At 40.7% G+C, this 18444-nt stretch overlaps 1 protein-coding gene across 1 annotated transcript in view; it reads right to left on the bottom strand.

Moving 5' to 3' along the window:
* arid2 (AT-rich interactive domain 2) overlaps positions 1–8691 on the bottom strand; it is a 47686-nt gene extending 38995 nt beyond the window's left edge. Inside the window, exons 1-3 of the mRNA XM_015955255.3 lie at positions 8381–8691; positions 8164–8257; positions 7176–7273 (exon numbers count right to left, since the gene is read on the bottom strand). Coding sequence (XP_015810741.3) covers positions 7176–7273; positions 8164–8257; positions 8381–8472 — 284 coding nt within the window. The 5' untranslated portion in view covers positions 8473–8691. The remainder of the gene's footprint in view (positions 1–7175; positions 7274–8163; positions 8258–8380) is intronic.
* Positions 8692–18444: the final 9753 nt, after the last annotated feature.

The following is an 18444-nucleotide window of genomic DNA, read 5'->3' on the forward strand; positions in this document are numbered from 1 at the left end:
ATTGAACCGGCAACCAGTGAAGAGATTGGAGAATTGGTGTAATGTGGTGTCTATTAGCTCCGGTCAAGAAAGTTGCTGCTGCATTCTGAAGCAGCTGGAGTCTGGACAGACAGAGCAGCTTTGCTGATGCCATAAAAGCAGGAAGTGGAGTAGTCAAGCTGGGATTTGGTGATGGTGTGGATCTAGGTGACGTTTACTCAGTAGAATAGGCTTGAGTTTGGAAATTCACTTAAGGTTGTATAACCCATAGAGATTCCTCAACAGCTCTTTATGGACTAGTTTACACACCCCATGACTAATAAGCTAACGGACAGCTTGTGTGCAGCCCAGACTATAACGCCCTGCTGTGACCTTAAAACAGCTTCATTCCTACAAATGTTATTCTAAACCATCAGTTTAACATCACAGCAGAAACTGTAGCCCTTCCAGTGGATCCAAGAGTCAGCTCTGACAGGAATTTCCTAATGTCTCTGCTGAAATAACAGTTGAACGAGAAACTGCCAAACATGTTACCGCTTAAAGTGACGTTCATATGAAACAAAGATTTAGAGGAGTGGCATTGTTTCAAAATGAAAGAAATACACTTTGGATATGATTAGACTAGCCTTTAGCTCCTCGGTCCAGAAGGATGAAAACTAAAGAAGCACTGATATCACATTTTTCCTCAAACTCAGTAAGAGTACTTAAACACGGCAAGTCCTCGCTGATGAGAAGCACTAGTAAATGCTGTTGTGCCAGTTTGCTACAGGTTTGGAGCAAGTGAAGAAAAATGCTAGTTTATTAATCAGACAGTAACTCCCAGCAGCAGAGTCAGAAAAACCCTCACTACATCACAACTAGCTGCTGCTCATACTCATCTGGAAACTTTTCCACAGAGCTGATTAGAACAGACAGATCTTCAATCGTCTAAGTTTTATCCTGAAGTCGCTCGTTCGGTTTAATGTAGAAAGCCTTAACGTCCTCCGATTCTCTGCTGTCATGGCTGCTAATAAACTACAGGCAATAAAACCATATATTGTTACGGGTGATAAAACTAAAGTTAAACATTTCAAAATAACTTTTCCTTAATAGCATATGAGAACAAGCTGATATAAATAACAGCCAATGACAAAAAGAAGTGCTCTCAGCTGGACCAATCATGTTGCTGGAATAGAGCCGTGCTGAAAGCCCAGTAGCATCTGGGTGTGCTAACAGCTAATGTTTTCAAAGCTGTAGCCTCTTACTGCAGCAACAGGTAGGACATCTCTGGAAAAAGATAAGCGCCCCAAAAAGGACAAAAAAGAGAGAGGACACAGTGAACGTAGACTGACATACTGCATGGAGCGCTACATCAATCCCAATCACAAGCAAGTCATGAAGGTTCCACATTGTTTTCAGAAATTCTGTGGGTATTTGAAGCTCAATCAACTTTAAACTGCACCGCAATTGGTTTGGGCTGAACATGTTATAGTAGAGGGCGGTGCTCCTGACCCGTCAGCCAATAGCTGATGACTTTGCATCAGTTGAAGGGAGGGGGTAGCCCTTCGTCTTTGGTTAGTTTGAAGCCAACATTTTCATGCCAACAGGGAATACGAGAGATGCATCTGAAGGACATTTATGTTGGATTGTGAAGGCAAGACTTGTTGCGGACCAACAATTTTATTGGAATACTTTATTAGACTTGTGGATGGTAGAGAGACCGTTCTTGTTGAGGATGGCACTATTCTGTCAACGATATGAGGCTTCGAACGATGAGTTACACATTATTTAGAATTTCTGCGTGGTTTGACAAAAGCGGTTACCGTGTCTACAGTTATGATTGAATCACTGACTGCACTATATTATTGAAACCACAAGAATCCTGGCCTTCAAATAATGTATAGTATCTACATGTACATCAACAAGTGTTACAAAAAAACATGCTGATTTGACATGGAAGCTTGCAATAGAGGCCGACTGATGTGGCTTTTTTAAAGGCCGATGCCAATTTTAAAAGAATTATGTTGCCGATGGCCGTTATCTAAAGCAAATTATTAAGGCTGAGAGACACACACACACACACACACACACACACACATTTTAGCAGCACACTGATTGTAAAAGACAACTGAACACTCAATGTGTGCAATATAAATTAAATAAGTCAATGAATCTCTTAATATTTATTGAACTTCAAATATAAAACAAACTCAAAACATTTAATAAAAACAGTGTGTTGGGGTCCTTCGGGTCCTTTCTTCAGTCTAGTAGTGGCAGTGGTTGGCCACATCAGATGCCCAATTATTTTTTTTAAATTTATTGGCTTGTAGAAATTATTTCAGCCAATGGTCAACATAGAAAAAATGTAATATACTGGCAAAGGGTTAGCAAGTCGTACTACAGTAAACCGGTATTAGTTCTGCGGTATCAGAACACTCACCAGCGAGAATAGGAGTACACTGACGGTATTAGACAGATACCTGTGTATTCACAATGTAAACAATAACTCCAAAAGAGGCTGTTCGGGTAGCTACCATCTACAACAGGGCAACTTATTATTTTTACACAGAAAAACACTCAAAATAGCTGAAAATTCCTTTTAAAACAAGAGTTACTTGATGTCAGGAACTTAAAACTCTGGTTTCCTGCAAATAATGAGAACAAACAAAAGTGGAATCAGTCCGCTGACTTCAGGGTTTCCCTTACATAGGCGTAGCCGTGGCGGGCCGCCATGGCTGAAATCCCACCGCCACGCCTACAAGATCCCATGTTTTATTTTTTTGCGCAGTTTCCCAAAGAAGCAGCGGGAACTACTATGTTGTTGCTTGTGATCACAGCCGGCGGGCAGCAAGGAGTATGCAGGGCAAGGTGAAGTTACAGCATAAGTTACTGAGTTTAAAATTAGAAAGGTAGCAGTGGATATAATGCTTTTTGGTTTACATGTTTCAATAGCATTAAGATAAACGAGTGTTGACGATCTTGACAGGGTTTCCTCCAGTGCTTATTAAGCCAGGTTTCCTCCCCCCACCAGGCTAAGCATCACTTATTCATGTACAATTTATTTATTTTCTCATGTCTGACTTTAACCGCATCTAATACTGTATTACGGCTTTAGGCCCAACAGCGACAACTTAAGATCGATGCGTGAGCAGCCTGAGAGATCGGGTGTTTCATCTGAATCCTTAAAACCTCCAGCAGGCTACGCTGCACTATTGACGTGTTAGCGCGCGGCGCTAACAACTTAGCGACGTGACATGTCTCGGAGAAAGCGTAAAAACACGTTGGACGCTTCTTCTGAAGCGGGAAAATAAAACTTCTTCTTAAGCAGAGCAGGACGTCGCCTCGGCTCGTTCACGGCCGAGCCGGACTGAGCTCGACAACATTGACCCAGCACAGCCACTGGGTCGTTGGAGCTGCCCCGTGACTGCCTGATGGAAAACCAGCAGGTTTCATCAGACACGTAGTTTCTTGTTTTTGCTGGGGACCCCCTGTATTTTACCGCTCCCTCCTGCAGTCTTCCCCTATTAACATTTAAAATGATTCTGTAAACTCCGTGTATCAACAGAAAAAATCTCTGCCTCTGCCAGCTGAGTCTCCAAATAATAAATAAGAGGTGCATTCATCTGTGTATCTCCTTTGATCCGCATTAGTGATATTCTCAGCACCAGAACAGTGAAGCAAATAAACAGATGCCTGAGTTTGTTAGTAATTTTATTTATTAGGGGCATCTGACCTGTTCTATTTTTCTCTGAAATGAGATCAAATCAGTGCTTCTGTGGGTTGTCTCCTCTCTGCACTAGAAATTTTTACTTTATTTAGAGACGTGCCATAATTTCTCCCCAAGCACCCCCCCCGGCCCCACCGCCACAGCTGGAAAAATTCCTAGGGGAAACACTGGACTTGGCTGTGAGAGTAGAGCATGCTGCAGTTTGGAGAAGACCTGAAGAACAACAACAGGAGGCTTATTTCAAAACTTCCTTCATTCTTTCCTTAATTACAAAGTGTGCTGGACGAGCTGGACAGCAATTTCCTAAAAGAAAAAAAAAATCCTCCCTTGCACCGGGTGAGATTTCATAGCAAACCTCCGTATCACAGGAAACAACTGCTGTGGAGACGTTGGAGGAGTCAGCGCACCAACCAAGACCATCTAAAATGATAGCAGAAGAGCCGGTTTGAAGAAAACATAAAATTTTGAGCTCTGTACCGAACCCAGTCCATCCACTTATCAAACTTTGAAAGTTCTGACTGAGGGATCAGTGATGATCCACAACTCACACCTAAACACCCCTCATGTAAAATGCACACCTATTCCTACGATGTAGGGTGAAGCAGACCAAGAACAAAGCTACGTTTCATTGATGCCCTCGGTGTGTTCGCTGATGCCGAGGCTTTGATCCAGCATCGTTCATTGCTCACAGCTGAAACAATACCAGCACTGCTGGTAGGTGATAGCCGTCAAAGCTTCAGCAGGTTGAAAATAAGCAGGAGAAAAGGGTTTCTGGCGAGGAGCGCTCACTTATTACAGAACAGCATTCAGAAATCAGATAGTCTGCAGCAGCAGTTTGGCACCGAACTTCATTACTGCTCTGCTCTTGAGTGGGAAGTGATGACCCAGGAGCACCATGTCATGATCATCCTTTTCATTCAGAGCAAACAACTCCATCAACAGATGGTCTACTCACTACACTGAAATCAGCTCAAGGAAGCAGAAAAAAAACCCTTTCTATATTCCAACCACTGGTTTATTCAAAGATGAGCTTTAAAAAGTGCGGACAGTGGTTATTTGATGGTCCTTCAACTGGATAATCAGGTTAACTTGATGTTAGCAAACATCCACCCAGCTCCAGTGTCCTGAAGTGACAACCTGCGTCTGATCAAATAAACCGTACCTGCTCTGAACCATAGGAGGGAGATCTCAACGGTGATTCTAATATCCAGTCACTTTCGCCAGGATAGTGTGGAGGAGATAGAAAATATATCCACACCACACTGTCAGCAAAAAGGGAGCAGCAAGAGGGAGGTGAGGCCAGCCTCTCTATTATCAGTGTCACTTTATGCAAGACGAGTCTCTGCCATCCACACACCAAGCTGCCACAGATAAACCTCAGGAAGGCAGTCGGGACACACAGGGATCAGCTGTCAGCTTGTGTCTTCCTTCCACACGTATTTTCAAATTAGTAACTTTGATAAGTAAAACAGGTGAAAACTCTGGGACCTGATGCACCTTTCACCCATCCTGTCACAAATAAAACATCAGTCGGTGTTTATTTGACCTTGTGAGGATAAGTAGCAACACAGGAACCAAACACGTCCTGTCACGGCTACTTTTACTGGTAGAAAGAACTCAAACACCACCTCTATAATCATCAGACCATCCAAGAAGACTGGGGGTCAGCAGTCTGTCCCAGAAGCCACAAAATCTAGTTGCCCGTAAAATTGAGATAATACTAATTTGGACATTTCATACATCACTGTCTTTTATGTGTTTGGCAAAAAGAAAACAACTCTTAAACAGAATGATATCTGTTCTCAAATTTTATAGAAAAATAGACATTTTTACTGGCAGGTGAAATCAGCCAATAATCAGCCACGGTGAAGCTCAAAAATCCCATTTTCCCACAGGTCCACCAATGCACCGCTGACAAGCATCACTAACGGCAAAATAACTCTAGCAGTGAAAGGCCTTTCATGTGGACGTGTGTTCAGTTATTTAAAATGTTGTTGCAGTTATATCAGCGTCGACAGGTCAGAGATGTACCCGAATCAGAAAACACCAGATTCTACACGTCTCTGTTGTTACTTTTGCCAGGAGTATGAGGACATTTTTTTCTGCAAAATGAAAGAGCAGTTGCTCTGCGTCTCAGAAACATCTGATAAAATAAAATTCCAGCACTTTCCAAGCCCATTCACACTGGGTTTTCAAGATTATCCAGTACTTTACTGAAATGATGTTAAGAAGTAACCAGGGCAGACTCAATGATTGATATCTGATAAATGCTGCAACATAAACACCCAACAGGGCCTGAAAAGTGCTATAAATAAAGCTACCTACTGATACAAGAACAGTATTACCTATTTGTGGTGTTTGTGTAATTTTATTGACAAAACAATGACTTTCATGTAAAATTAAGATCCGTTCAAATATGAACTTCACTCAGGGTCTTGTCATTTCTGGTTAAAAATACAAGCAGATTTCAGACTAGCTGCAGGTTGCAGGAGCTATAGATTATAAACTTAATACCTAATATTTCTGGATTCCCATCAGCAGTGTAGCCAGTTTGTTTTTTGAAATACTTCAAACCAGTCCTCCCCTTCTGACCCAGTGGTTTCTAAAGTTAGGGCCAGGACCTCAATGTGGGTCTTTTTGATCTCCACAACCCACAAAATTACTATAATGGATATTTTGCCACAACTGTTCTATAAAAAGTTGTCATAAATTGGCCAGAGATAGTAAAATAGTGGACAGTTTGTGTTGTCCTTATGTCACTGTAGAGTTTACACTTTTTTTTAACCGTTGGTGGCTGTGGTGACGAGTCTCAGCTGCTGTAATTTTGTGTCAGAAGCTGAAAAGTTTACGAAACTCTGCTCTATAGATCCATCAGAGCTGTCTGAACTTCCGATGAGCTCCAAGTCTCATCAGCTGCCTTACAGTTAGTCATAAAATTAGCTTCATCCTGTCACCGCTCACTGACAATATATAAAGAAACAATGCTGGCCTCTTCTATCACCACTTGTCTCTAAATGTCTACAAGCATTTCTCTGCTGCACAGGTGCAACCTCTGCAGGGCAGGTGCTAGTGATGGGAACACTACAGTGATGGAAAAAACACTACAAACCACAAATGCCAGCTGTTGGAAAGGGGGGGGGGGGGGTAAAACAGACTCTGCTCAATGCAGCTGACTGACTTCGAAGTGTGCATGTGATACAAGTAAGAGCATCCAGAACCATTCAACATGGCATCAACAAGAGCCCCCGGGCTAAAAGTGTCAAAACGCCCTAAAACCAATGTTTTCAAAAGCTTTGTTTAAAAAGACAACTCAGCCCGAGTGTTTGCTTCTCTGGTGGATTAAGTAGTACTCAAACCTCCTCTGCAATATTCCACAAGTGCAGCTTCCAAGCAGAGGGAAGCAGCGAGGCTGCATCCAGCTGACTGCATCTTAGCATTTGTAAACACTTCCCACATGCTACCTGAGAGGAGAGAGTTGCATGCAACTTACCGCAGGTAGTACTGTTTTAAAGCGAATGCTGCGTTGGAACAACTCCTGGGAAAGTTAAACTCCTCTCCAAGTTCAGCCCACTGGTTTTTATCAGAGACCTGAGGAGAGGATGATAAAAGGGTCTGCTGGTTAGCAAACACCGGTAACAACAACACAAAGAACGGTTACAGTGAAGGCAGCTAGCTGCTCCCTCTGCTACAGGTTCTCCATTGAGACAGTGTCACAACCTCTTATCAATAACTTTCTCAAACTGCAGGAAATGACCCAAAATAGATAAAGCCAGCATAACCTTTAGAAGTTATGTTTAAAATAGTCTCTATATTGTTATGTAATAGCGGGTATTTGTTATTAGCATTTAAAATAACTATTTAGAACGGTTTTGTTACAGTTTAGGCTAGTTAGCTACACAGCTAACAAGCTAACTTGATTACTTGCTAATTGAGCGTTTAAACCGCGCGAGGCAAACTACAACAAACTGCCGGGGCAGAAAGCGCTCGCGGCGAGCCGTTGGGTTGTGGAGTCAGTGTATGTACCCGTTTACTGTGTTCGTTACATGGGCCTGTGAGGCCTACATTCTGTGGCCAGCCATGAAGCCGAAGAAAGATGGCTATGGCGAGAAATTAAGCTTCCCTCCGGGTTAAAACTGCTGGCGAAAGCCCGGGCAGCGCGCCGCGTTCAACGCGGTGCTCCCCGAAGCCGGGCTCCGTGCCGATAATCGATGGTAAACGTGCCCGCTAATTTTGAGTCGCTCCAACTGCACTCTGACTCCGAGCGCTTTGGACTCTTCAATTCATACCACACAACAACACAAGCCACCACATTGCATAGAGATACATGGTAAACTAGCACAAGGCCAACGCCGAGCCACTGGAACGGCTTTCTGGAGGGTGAGACTTGTCCCGGGTTAACCGCTCAGAGTTGTGGAGTAGTCCGGTGAGAAGTCCACGGACGGCAAAGTGGAGAAATGACACTTTTGGTTCCCACTCACCTTAGCAAATCCACCTAAAGAGACGACTCTGATGTAGAGTGCATTCAGATCCAGCTCTTTCCCACCCACGATAGGAATCTTTTTGAACGGCGATCTGTTGAAATAACACATGAAATAAAGCCACACATGTTTAAATTACACTTTTGGGAACTCGCGCCTTCATTGCAATTTGTAGTTAAAGTTGTATTTCTTGGAAATAAAGGCACCCCAATCTCACCCTCTGCTTTGGTGAAATTGCCGCAGCTCGTCCAGGAAAGCCTGTCCTTTCCTTCGCTGATCTAGTAGATTTTTCCCCGTCGAATTTGCCATTGTTTTTGCATGCAAAAACGGTAAAATCCCACTTCAGTTGCTTCCTAAGACACCAAGGATCCCATACTCCGCCGGCGCGCAGTCATTCGCCAAGCTGAGTGTTTAAAAAGTTAAAGAAATAGCTGATAGCAAAGAGAGCGGCAGCTCGCTAATAAAGACTGATGCACACAGAAAGCAAACCCGATACAAGCACGGACTAAGTTCCAACGAGCGGTCACAAATACGACCGATTTACCGGTGGATTAGAAACGCCATGGCTGAAGGTGTTGAATTAATGCTTTTGGTCGCGGCTGTGTTCGTTTGGAGTGGTTTGACAGTGTGGTACGGACGCAGCTCCGAGGCTATCGCACACACTGTAGAGCGGCAGAGGGATCCAGTTCTCAGACAAAAAGATGTGAAGGCCGCGGAGCCCGGCCTGCCATGCGTGCAGCGCCCTCCGTGTCCACCGGCGGTACTGCACCCTCCAAGGTAGAGCGACTGCTGGAACAATAGACAGTTTTCTGTTTTAGGGATCGTCTGACAATTCATGCCCGCTGCCTAGAAAACGGGTCAAAGGGTTCTTGGAAATGTCCCGTGGGGGGAGGGGAAAAACAAATTAACCCAGCTTCGTAATATTCCAATTAAGCGCATAATAGTAGCTACCTAATTGTTTTAAATATAAAAGTGCGTGTCAAACATCGGTGTCAAATTATTATTTCAGCAGTATCAGTAGGATAGTGATGCACGTGTCATAATGGTGCTCAATATTTTTTATAGATTTTTTTTATTTTAATATATACTTAAAAACGAATGAAAGAAACTTACTTTGCGAACTTTTGACTGCAAAAGATGAGTTGCATATTAATTATTGTGTTGTATGAAGTCATATATTATGTGCCTAACATATTTTATCCTGTATAACTTGTTTGAACTTTAATATTTTTGTTAAGTGGCAAAGCTTAAAACATCTACACACACTGATTATGTAATAACATGCTTGTAAGTTACACATTAATTGTACTGCTTTTGTAATTACATAAACTGACCATACTATTTTGTGTTATACGTAAATATGATTATTTTTTAATTTATATTCGTACAATCTGTTGCTGCATGGGTAAGCGGATGTGGGAAGCAGCTGGTGTCCCTAGCTGTGGCCGCGTCTACAGGACTTTTATCTGAAATTCCCCCTGGTCCCTTTCTGCTGTAACTGCCGAGCGGATATCTTCTTGATGGGGTTACATTCAACCATTACACGTACCCCTTTGCTCAATGAAAAACCTGTCACAAAATGGCGGAGACGTACGTTAGCAGACCCCATTTTGAGGAATTGACACTAGACAGCGGAACAAGTTCATGTCCTTGCTTGTGGTTTTAAAAACAGCGCTATTTTTGCTGTCAAACTGCGGTACGCCGGAGTTCAGCTCGCGCCTGTTTGGACTCCCCACTCATCAAACGAATTCTGGGCTAACGAGTCGATGGCGCTAGCTTCTTAGCTTAGCAGAACCATATACAAAGGGACTCTCGAGACGTTTGTGTCCTTTTGGTTGCGTTTTAAAGCTTATTATACAAATGTTGTGTGTTATGGCGAAAGAACGTCTTTCAAGCAGAAGAAAGTAATTCCAAGTTAATCGTTTTAACGCCAGCCGCTCTGGCGTTTACCATGCGCGTGTCAAATTCCAGCCGGCTTACATCTTTGCTAATGTTGCTAACAGGATTACCTTCTTATGGCTCTCTCAGAAGTCAGACTATAGCATGTGTTGTTGTTGTTGTTTTTATTTTAGCTTTATTAATAGTAAACGCTGACCCAGTAAGACATTTGTTCAACTATGTAAAATAGCACTAGTCTTTTAAGGTATGCTAGTTTAGCAGCTAACGTGCTAACTGCTTGCGTGTGTGTTTACAACATTTTTAACTAAAATGTAGCTTTTTGTTTCGAATGCTGTTGCGTATAGATACTTTAGGGTTGTTACAAAAGTAAGGTTGTTTTTGGAGCTACGTCTGTCAATATTTGGTGTATATGCTGGCTAAATAACACGGATGTGCATCCTGTTAGAAATAATGTGTATAAGTGTAATGCTATGCTTAGTGTATGTTTCTTATTTAAAGTTACAATTGTATTTTTCTCACTTAAATATGCTTGAAAATTGTCAGTAAAGACAGACGCACAACGGATTTTTATATTGTTGAATTATTTCTTGTTAATTAAATTTACATTGATGAAATATGGTGCCAGGAGTTCAGGGAAGTTTCATGATCTGCAGTGAGCCATGCTTTAGATTTATTAGACATAACGTCCTGTGGATCATTGTTAAAATGGAGACGTTTTAGGCCACAAATTGGTCAAAATTCTTATAATTAGTACCACTTCCTGTAAGAGTTCATCTGGGGAACATAACAAATGTTTTTGAGTAATATGATGCGCGTGCAGTTTTATCACTTAAAACGGAACCTTCAAGCTTTGTTGATATTGTGTTTTATCTGTTGTAAACATTGCTGATGTATTTCCATTTTGTTTTTGTAGTTTTTTTTCTTCCAGGAACTAGTATTACCTGAGTTTTGAGCTGAGCTCTGAAATTTCTCAAATGACTAACATTGAATTTACTTTTTTATTGCTGAGCAGAATCCCTTGAAGCAACAGTCTGTAAAAATATTAAACTGATCTGAAGTTCTTTTGTTTATGAGGCTCCATAATCAGTAATGCCATCACCAGAGAGGTCCTCATCTGCTGTGACAGGTCTCTTGTGGCATATGGTCTAAATGGGGCCAGTAACCCCCCACCCAAGCACCCAGACAAAAGGTCTGTCCCCTAGGGTCAGGTGTGTGAAGCATCAGTGTGTACGTCGATTTATCTGTCAGCGAATGGCGCCATCCTCTGGTCGACAGGTCTTGTCAGGATTCCCCTAATTTCCTCTTTACTTGAATAACTACTGCAAACAATGGCATCAATCTTATACTATATTATCTCGTATGTTTTTCTTTATAAAATATTTTTACTGATTACTAGTCAATCAATTGGCTGGATACTGGCATCTTTTTTCTGCGTTTGTGTAAATAAACCTTTAAAATCAAATCTTCAGTTATCTCAATAATTTGATCTGAACACAAGAACTAAGACAAGTCATTAGTGATTAGTCATTAGTTATCAGTGATTTATTTCTAGCTAAGTACAGAAATAGTAGTATCAGTAAATTATCCGAATATTTGACTTAGTGAGGTGATTGTTTTATAACATGCTCTTATCAATTCTTACACTGTTTCTGTAATCCAAAGTTTTACTAATGGGTGTTTTGCCCCAAGCCACTTTAAATTACTACAAATAGACGTGAATAATATGAAGACGTGGACTATACACTTTTGTTTACTCGTCGTCGTCTTCCTCCGCTTATCCGGGTCCTGGGGCAGCATCCCAACTAGGGAGCTGTTGTTTGTTTACTTATTAATAATTCTTATTTACACGAGGTTGATACTAATTTTATGATATAAAATACCTTCTAAAATGATGACTAAAGCTCTAGACTTCTCACATTAAAAACATTTTAACCGTGAAGCCTGTGATTACACACTCTCACCACTAGGTGGCAGCAGCAATTCATGATCGAGTTATTTTGGAAGTTAGGCAATTAGTTCATGTTTTCCTGATTGCTGTTCGAAACGAGATGCATTGAAATGTCATATTTATACATCTTGTCTGTTATTTTATAGATATTTTTAAGGCCTACTTTTACCAGTGATGGATCTGGAGATTTGTTTCTTATCATGGGTATCAAAAAATCTTTTGAATATGTAACCTCTGGCAGTCAATGAATATAAAAATAATTCAAATCAAATCAAAGCTTTATTTATAAAGCGCCTTCCGCAACCCTGTCAGGAAGCCCAAAGCGCTGAACATGGTACAGTTGTAGGTAAATGTATTGAATAAATCAACAATGAAAGCAATTCAAATTACAAAATACAAGTTACAAAATACAAATTACAAAATACTTGTAAGTTACAAAATACAAATAACAAAATAGAAATTACAAGATAGATGAAACATTCTGGTACAGGACAAATGTGTGAAACACATTTGGATTGAGTTGATGGAATGAGAGAACCAATGAAAACTGTGAAATAAATTCAACATAAAAGCGGGCCAAAATCAAACATGTTCTGGAAACGCCAAGCGGAGGAGGTGAGTTTTTAGGTGAAATATTTGACATAATTATTTTGTAAAATAAATTAATGTATGAAAAAAAACTTCCAAATGAAAGATTCTGATTAAATAATAAAACATCTGTTATTTTTCTGTAATAATAATTTTAAAAAGTTTAATTATGACAAAAAGCAACAAAAAAGTGAAAAAAGCAGTCATACCAAAGAAGCTATCAAAACAGTATGCAAAATAAATAGAAAATGTCCTAATTTAAATAAGTTTAGAAGATAAATGTAAAAACATCTTGTGGTGCATCTGTTTGTGTTCTGCATGTCTGTGTGTTTAACCTTGGTCAGGCTGTGTGCCACAGAGACAAATGTCTCAGGATGCTGGGGCAATGACAATAAAGTTGATTCAGAGTCTAAAGTTAAAGTCCCATAGTCATCATCACTCAGTGGTGAAATTATATCTTCGCATTTGACCTGTCCCAGCGAGACCGGTGAGCTGCAGCTGTGGCTGCGCTTGGGAACCATTTAGTGGTTTAACCCTCAATCCAACCCTTAAACTGGTGTCAAGCAAGGAGGCATTGGGTCCCATTTCCAAAGACTTTGATATGACTGGGATTTGAACCCCGATCTGCAGTCCCAGTATCCATGTCAATTATTTACTCCACACAAATAAGAAAGTCTAATTAGAGTTTAGGGTAATACAAGTTTGCAAACATAAATTTTGTTTTAATTGCTTTTTTGACACACACACACACACACACACACACACACACACACACACACACACACACACACATCATTACATTGTTACTTTTCATTTAAATTGAAGTACAACAGATGAGCGATCCAGGGCGTAAGGCAAATTGGGTTAGAAAATAACGTTTTTAGCCTCATTGACTTGCATTCATTTTTTCATCCTTCCGGGGACTCATGAGCCGACCGGAAAGGGAGGAGACTTCGGCTCCCTCTAGGCTATGGTCCAGCACTTAAAAGGTCTGCCTTGGCCCCCTAACCATTGGGCTATCACATCTGTTACAAAATGTTAGTCTCCTAACACCAACACTCATATCCTTCCATTAAGGTCCATCTTTGTGGACAGGACACATGGTTTCTATGGTGTTGTTTTGTCCCCAGTGCAGAAGTAATTTGTCAGATATCCACTCTGGTACCAATGGTGAGGTTAAAAGCAGTCATCTGTGACAAGAGTAAGTGGGTGTTAGTGACCTCCTTCCAGGGGAGGCTGGTTTCAGGTCTGAGACTAGTCTCAGGGGTAAGAGAAATGCCTGATGACGCACTTGGGCTGATTTTTCCTGGATGCAGGCCTGAAATTAAATTGGAAAATTTGAAGCTGATAAAGGAAAATGCATGATTGCAGCCCAAAAGGGGTTTGGGGTATTTCTCATGAGGAAATGACAATATCACATGGCAAAAGGCTAAAAATAGTCAATATTTCATGATTTGGAACCTTTAAAACAGCAAATCTACTTCACATTCCATGTCATGTTAGCGCCACCTACTGGTAAATCTGGGTATTGTGCTTGAGGTTTGCATTCATTGAGCAGATGATTATTGAGACACACAGGCTGCTGGAGACTGAAAAGTAAAGCCGGAAATTATGAGGACAAAATGAAATAAAAACAAAAACGGAAATTATGGCTAGTGTATTGATTTGAGATTAATGTTCTAGTTTAGTTTATCTCTAAATTTATAAATTAACTATCCGTAAAACTGAAAATAATGATTGTTTTTGAAATGCAGTTCATTTTAATGCTAATAATGAGTCAATTATAAATATTTCATATATGGCCCCACCAAGAATTTTGTTCACCAGCCACCACTGATTATATATCATTACATCACCCTCAGGTCACTTCATGATGAAGTCACAAGCCAGCTTCAACCAGCAGAACACATGGAGGCAAACACACAATATAAGCAGATTAAAGTCATGAACCTAATACGCTTTCATAGATTCCACACAATAATAATGTTTATTAGCACCAAACGACTTCTTACAATTAAACAAAACTGAAAACTAATATTTAAAACCTATCTGAATTAACACAGCCAACATCTGAAGTTGCTTTTTTTAGTTTTCAATCTGGAAAATTTTAAACCGGAGGGGGCGTGGCTTCAAACAGATACGGCTGGCGGCCAGCACAAGTGTCAAACTCCTGTCCTTGAGGGCTGCTGTATCCTACACGTTTTAGTGTTTTCCCAGTTTCAACACACCTAATTTCCATCAGCAGGTGACTAACAGGCTTCTGAAGAGCCTGATGAGCTGCTGCACTGGTGAATCAACTGTGTTGGAACAGGGAAACAACAAAAAGATGCAGGATAACGGCCCTTGAGGAATGGAGTTTGACACCAGGCTGTGGTCGGATAGAGAAGAAGACTGTAAAAAATGATCTCACCTGTTTGAAAGCCAGTAGATCCACATACAGTTTTCTTTCTTTTACCCACAATAATAAACTCAGAGTTCTTTTTAGTTTATCTGTGCATCAAGTTCAGATCAGCTCCTTGTAACTCAGGGGTAGGGGGCCCTGGTCCTGGAGAGCCACTATCCAGCATTTTCCACCTGTTCAGCAGCTCATCAGGCCTGTTAATCACCTGCTGATTAACAGGCCTGATGATATGATCATCCAAGGTGATTGCCATAACCAACTGACAGTAGGAAAACAAAAGGAAGGATATGGGTTAATCATGTGTTAAGAGGCTGACTTACACTGTTGGTAGCTGCTAGTCATTACGTGTTAACCGATCATTAATGATCTGACTATAATATACTCAGATGCAAATGTGATTGTCAAGAGTTCATCAAAATGTGTTTTCTGTTTAAAAGAGAGTTTAGAAATGTGGTATGAAAGGGTTTGAATTGCAATGATTTTTATCTAAAGCATTTATCACCACAGCAGGTAACCTGCAGAGAACTTGTGTTTGGCTTGGTCTGTTAAAGGAGCCACTGCAGGTTCGATGTAAACAACGACAGTTTCATTTATAGACATCAGTTTATTAAAAAACTGACATTTGCAAGTGAAACAATCTTAAAATGAATCTGCCAAGCATGGCAAGTTGTCTAACACACATTTAATGAGCAAAACACTTACATTCAGCATGCTGCAGTGTCATTATGCACCATCTTTGCACACATTTTTACAGAAACAACTGTTGGCAACTAGTTGTGACCAAAACTTCAGCAGATTTTTCTGTTTTTCTATGCATGACACTTTGTGTGCATGACAAGTTGGTATGGAGCCAGACTAAGTAAGGCATACAGTGTTAACGTTGAGTGAACTGCAACCTTGTCGCATCACAATTTAGTCACAAAGTCTCTTAATTATGGTCCAGTTTATTCACCGTTTAGTCGCCTCAGGATTCTCTCACTTTCTGACACAAAATCTTCAAATTTTAATGTCCCAGATGGATTCTGGATTGGAAAATTTGTCTAGCAAATTTTTGGAAAATGGAACATCATTTAGAAAGTCACACACAAAAATTACACTTTAATTTTTTATAAAACTGCAAACATTTTTGACTCAAGATTTATGGGAAATATTTAAATTCTGCACAACTCGTCAGTGGCAACGTTATAATTAATTTGACATGTTAACAAAGTTTTGCAGACTGACCCGCAAAAATCACTTATTTTTAACAAAGACAACCTTGTAGCCAAAACAGGTTCAGTGCTTCTCACCGTACCAAAACAGAACCAGAGGGCTGTCATTTATGTTGTCAGACAAAAGAACAATATCTAGTTTCGAGCAGATGGAAGGGTCACCTGGCTGTTTGGGGAAGCGGGATTAGCAGCTGGAACACTTTCCTGAAGTATTTATAACAAAAAGGTTGTAGTACAGCTTGACATGGTTCCACTACACAATGGTAAGGGTGCGGCTGAAACACAAAGCCGACTTCCTTCTTGCCCTTGGGACAAAACTGTTCCAAAGATTTCCTTTGATGTGAAGGGACTCATCCTCCTGTTGGTTTGGTCCAAGTAGGGCAGCATTTGTTTTTCTAGCTAATGGTTAAATCACTGTGGTGTGAGAAGGCTGTGGTCATCTGTACAGCCGAGTTTCTGTCTGACAACAACAAGCAAGATGCCTGCTAGCAGGGGTGACCATGCAAATAGAAAAAATATTTTTGTTTAGGTTTTCATGATGTTAGTGAGGAAAGTGTAATTGTACTGCATTTATAAATCAATAAAGTTAAACCTCAACATTTGGACTCAAATCTGAGTAGAAATGTTAAACATACTAATGTAGAATAGAATCTGTATATAGACTTCACCCCTCTTTTGTTTTGGTAAGCAGCTTTCATTGTAGGGCTGTCTGAATGTGGATGTTTTCTAATCATTTACTAGGAAGTACCCACATTTATATTTAAATCTCAACAAAAATTCTAAATATCAAAATTCAACTTTATAAATTTAGGTTTGTTTTAACTACTTTATTTAACTTAAAACATTTAGATTATAGATTCAAAAATAGATGGAATGTGTAGCAGTACGAAATACCTGCTCCAAGTTTATTGGTTTAGAACAGTACGCCCTCCATACGTAGGAGGGCGCTCCGGCTATAAAAGGGGAGCTCCTCCGGCAAGGAAGTCATTTCAGGAAACAGCTGGTTTTAAGTATATCACTACGTGTTACCAGCCCGTGTCCTTTGGCTGCGTTTTTTTTTGGGTGATCGGCTCTGCTCCAACTGTGGTATGTACCTGGATGGCTACTCTGTTTAGCAGTAGAGTTACTGTGTCTCAAACCGTGTTGTGCACTCTGCAGCTTGGGCAATTAATCAGTGTTGGGTGTGACATCATCGCTTGCCTTTGCTATACAAAACATTAGCAAACGGTACGTACCTTCTGCAGGTAGATAACCTATGAGTCAAACAATCTTAACATCAGCTCTTTGTAAAACCAGGGAAAGATTGAATCCCCGTTGCTGCTGGGCAGGGAGTTCCCTTCTACTCAGGGGTCATCGGTGAGAGGACCGGTAGGTGTGTGCTGCGCCGTCTCCACACTTGGTCAGTTGTTAGTTTGTTAACTTCTACCTCTTCCTTGTCCTTTTAGATTTATCCGTGGTCCAGTGGGAGGCGCCGCTGTTTTGTTTCGTTTCCTTTTTCTACATTTCAAATCAGCTGTTTGAAGGATGTTCCCTGGCTCGTGGCCGGAGTTCAGAAGGAAGAACAGCTGATTTATATTGTACCCATTTTATACCGTTTTTAATCTTTTTTGTTTCTTTGTGCAGGCTGGGGCAGGAGGTGTGGGGTGTGGCCTCGGAGGTGGTGGTCCCGTGTGCGTGTGGTGGTGCTGGTTTCCTCACGTTGATATGAATGATCACTGCCAGGGGTGAATTCTTTATACGTTCTTCATTATTTTTCTTGTGTTGGGGCTTCTCTGCCCGCGTTACCTGCCTCCATCACTAGCCTCAGTCCTGCTTGTTAACCTCTTTATTTATTTAAATTTGTAGTTGAATTGTGTTTAGTTAATTCCCATTTTGTTTTGGGACCTCATGAATTGATTTCAGTGAGTAAAATTAATTTGGTTCTCCATACATTTCATTGGTTCAGTTCCTGTTGGGGCATTAATTTTAGTATTTTATGGTATTTTACATGGCCAGTTTTTAAAGTGTCTTTTAAATTGTCTCTTCTATAAAATAAAACACACTTATTGTAACTTCTGAAACCACGTCTACTGTCCAGTGAACTGAATCTATATGTTTAATTCCTTGGGTGAAATTCCCAAGGTGGCGTTGTTAATAAAATCACACTCGAGCAGGTACAATTGCCATCCTTGGCGTCAACAGGTCATAGACCACTCTCGTATTGCCACATTTGGCGTTGTTGGCAGGATTCACGA

This window comes from Nothobranchius furzeri, chromosome 1 (genome assembly GCF_043380555.1).
Source record: "Nothobranchius furzeri strain GRZ-AD chromosome 1, NfurGRZ-RIMD1, whole genome shotgun sequence".
NCBI classification, from domain to species: Eukaryota; Metazoa; Chordata; class Actinopteri; order Cyprinodontiformes; family Nothobranchiidae; genus Nothobranchius; species Nothobranchius furzeri.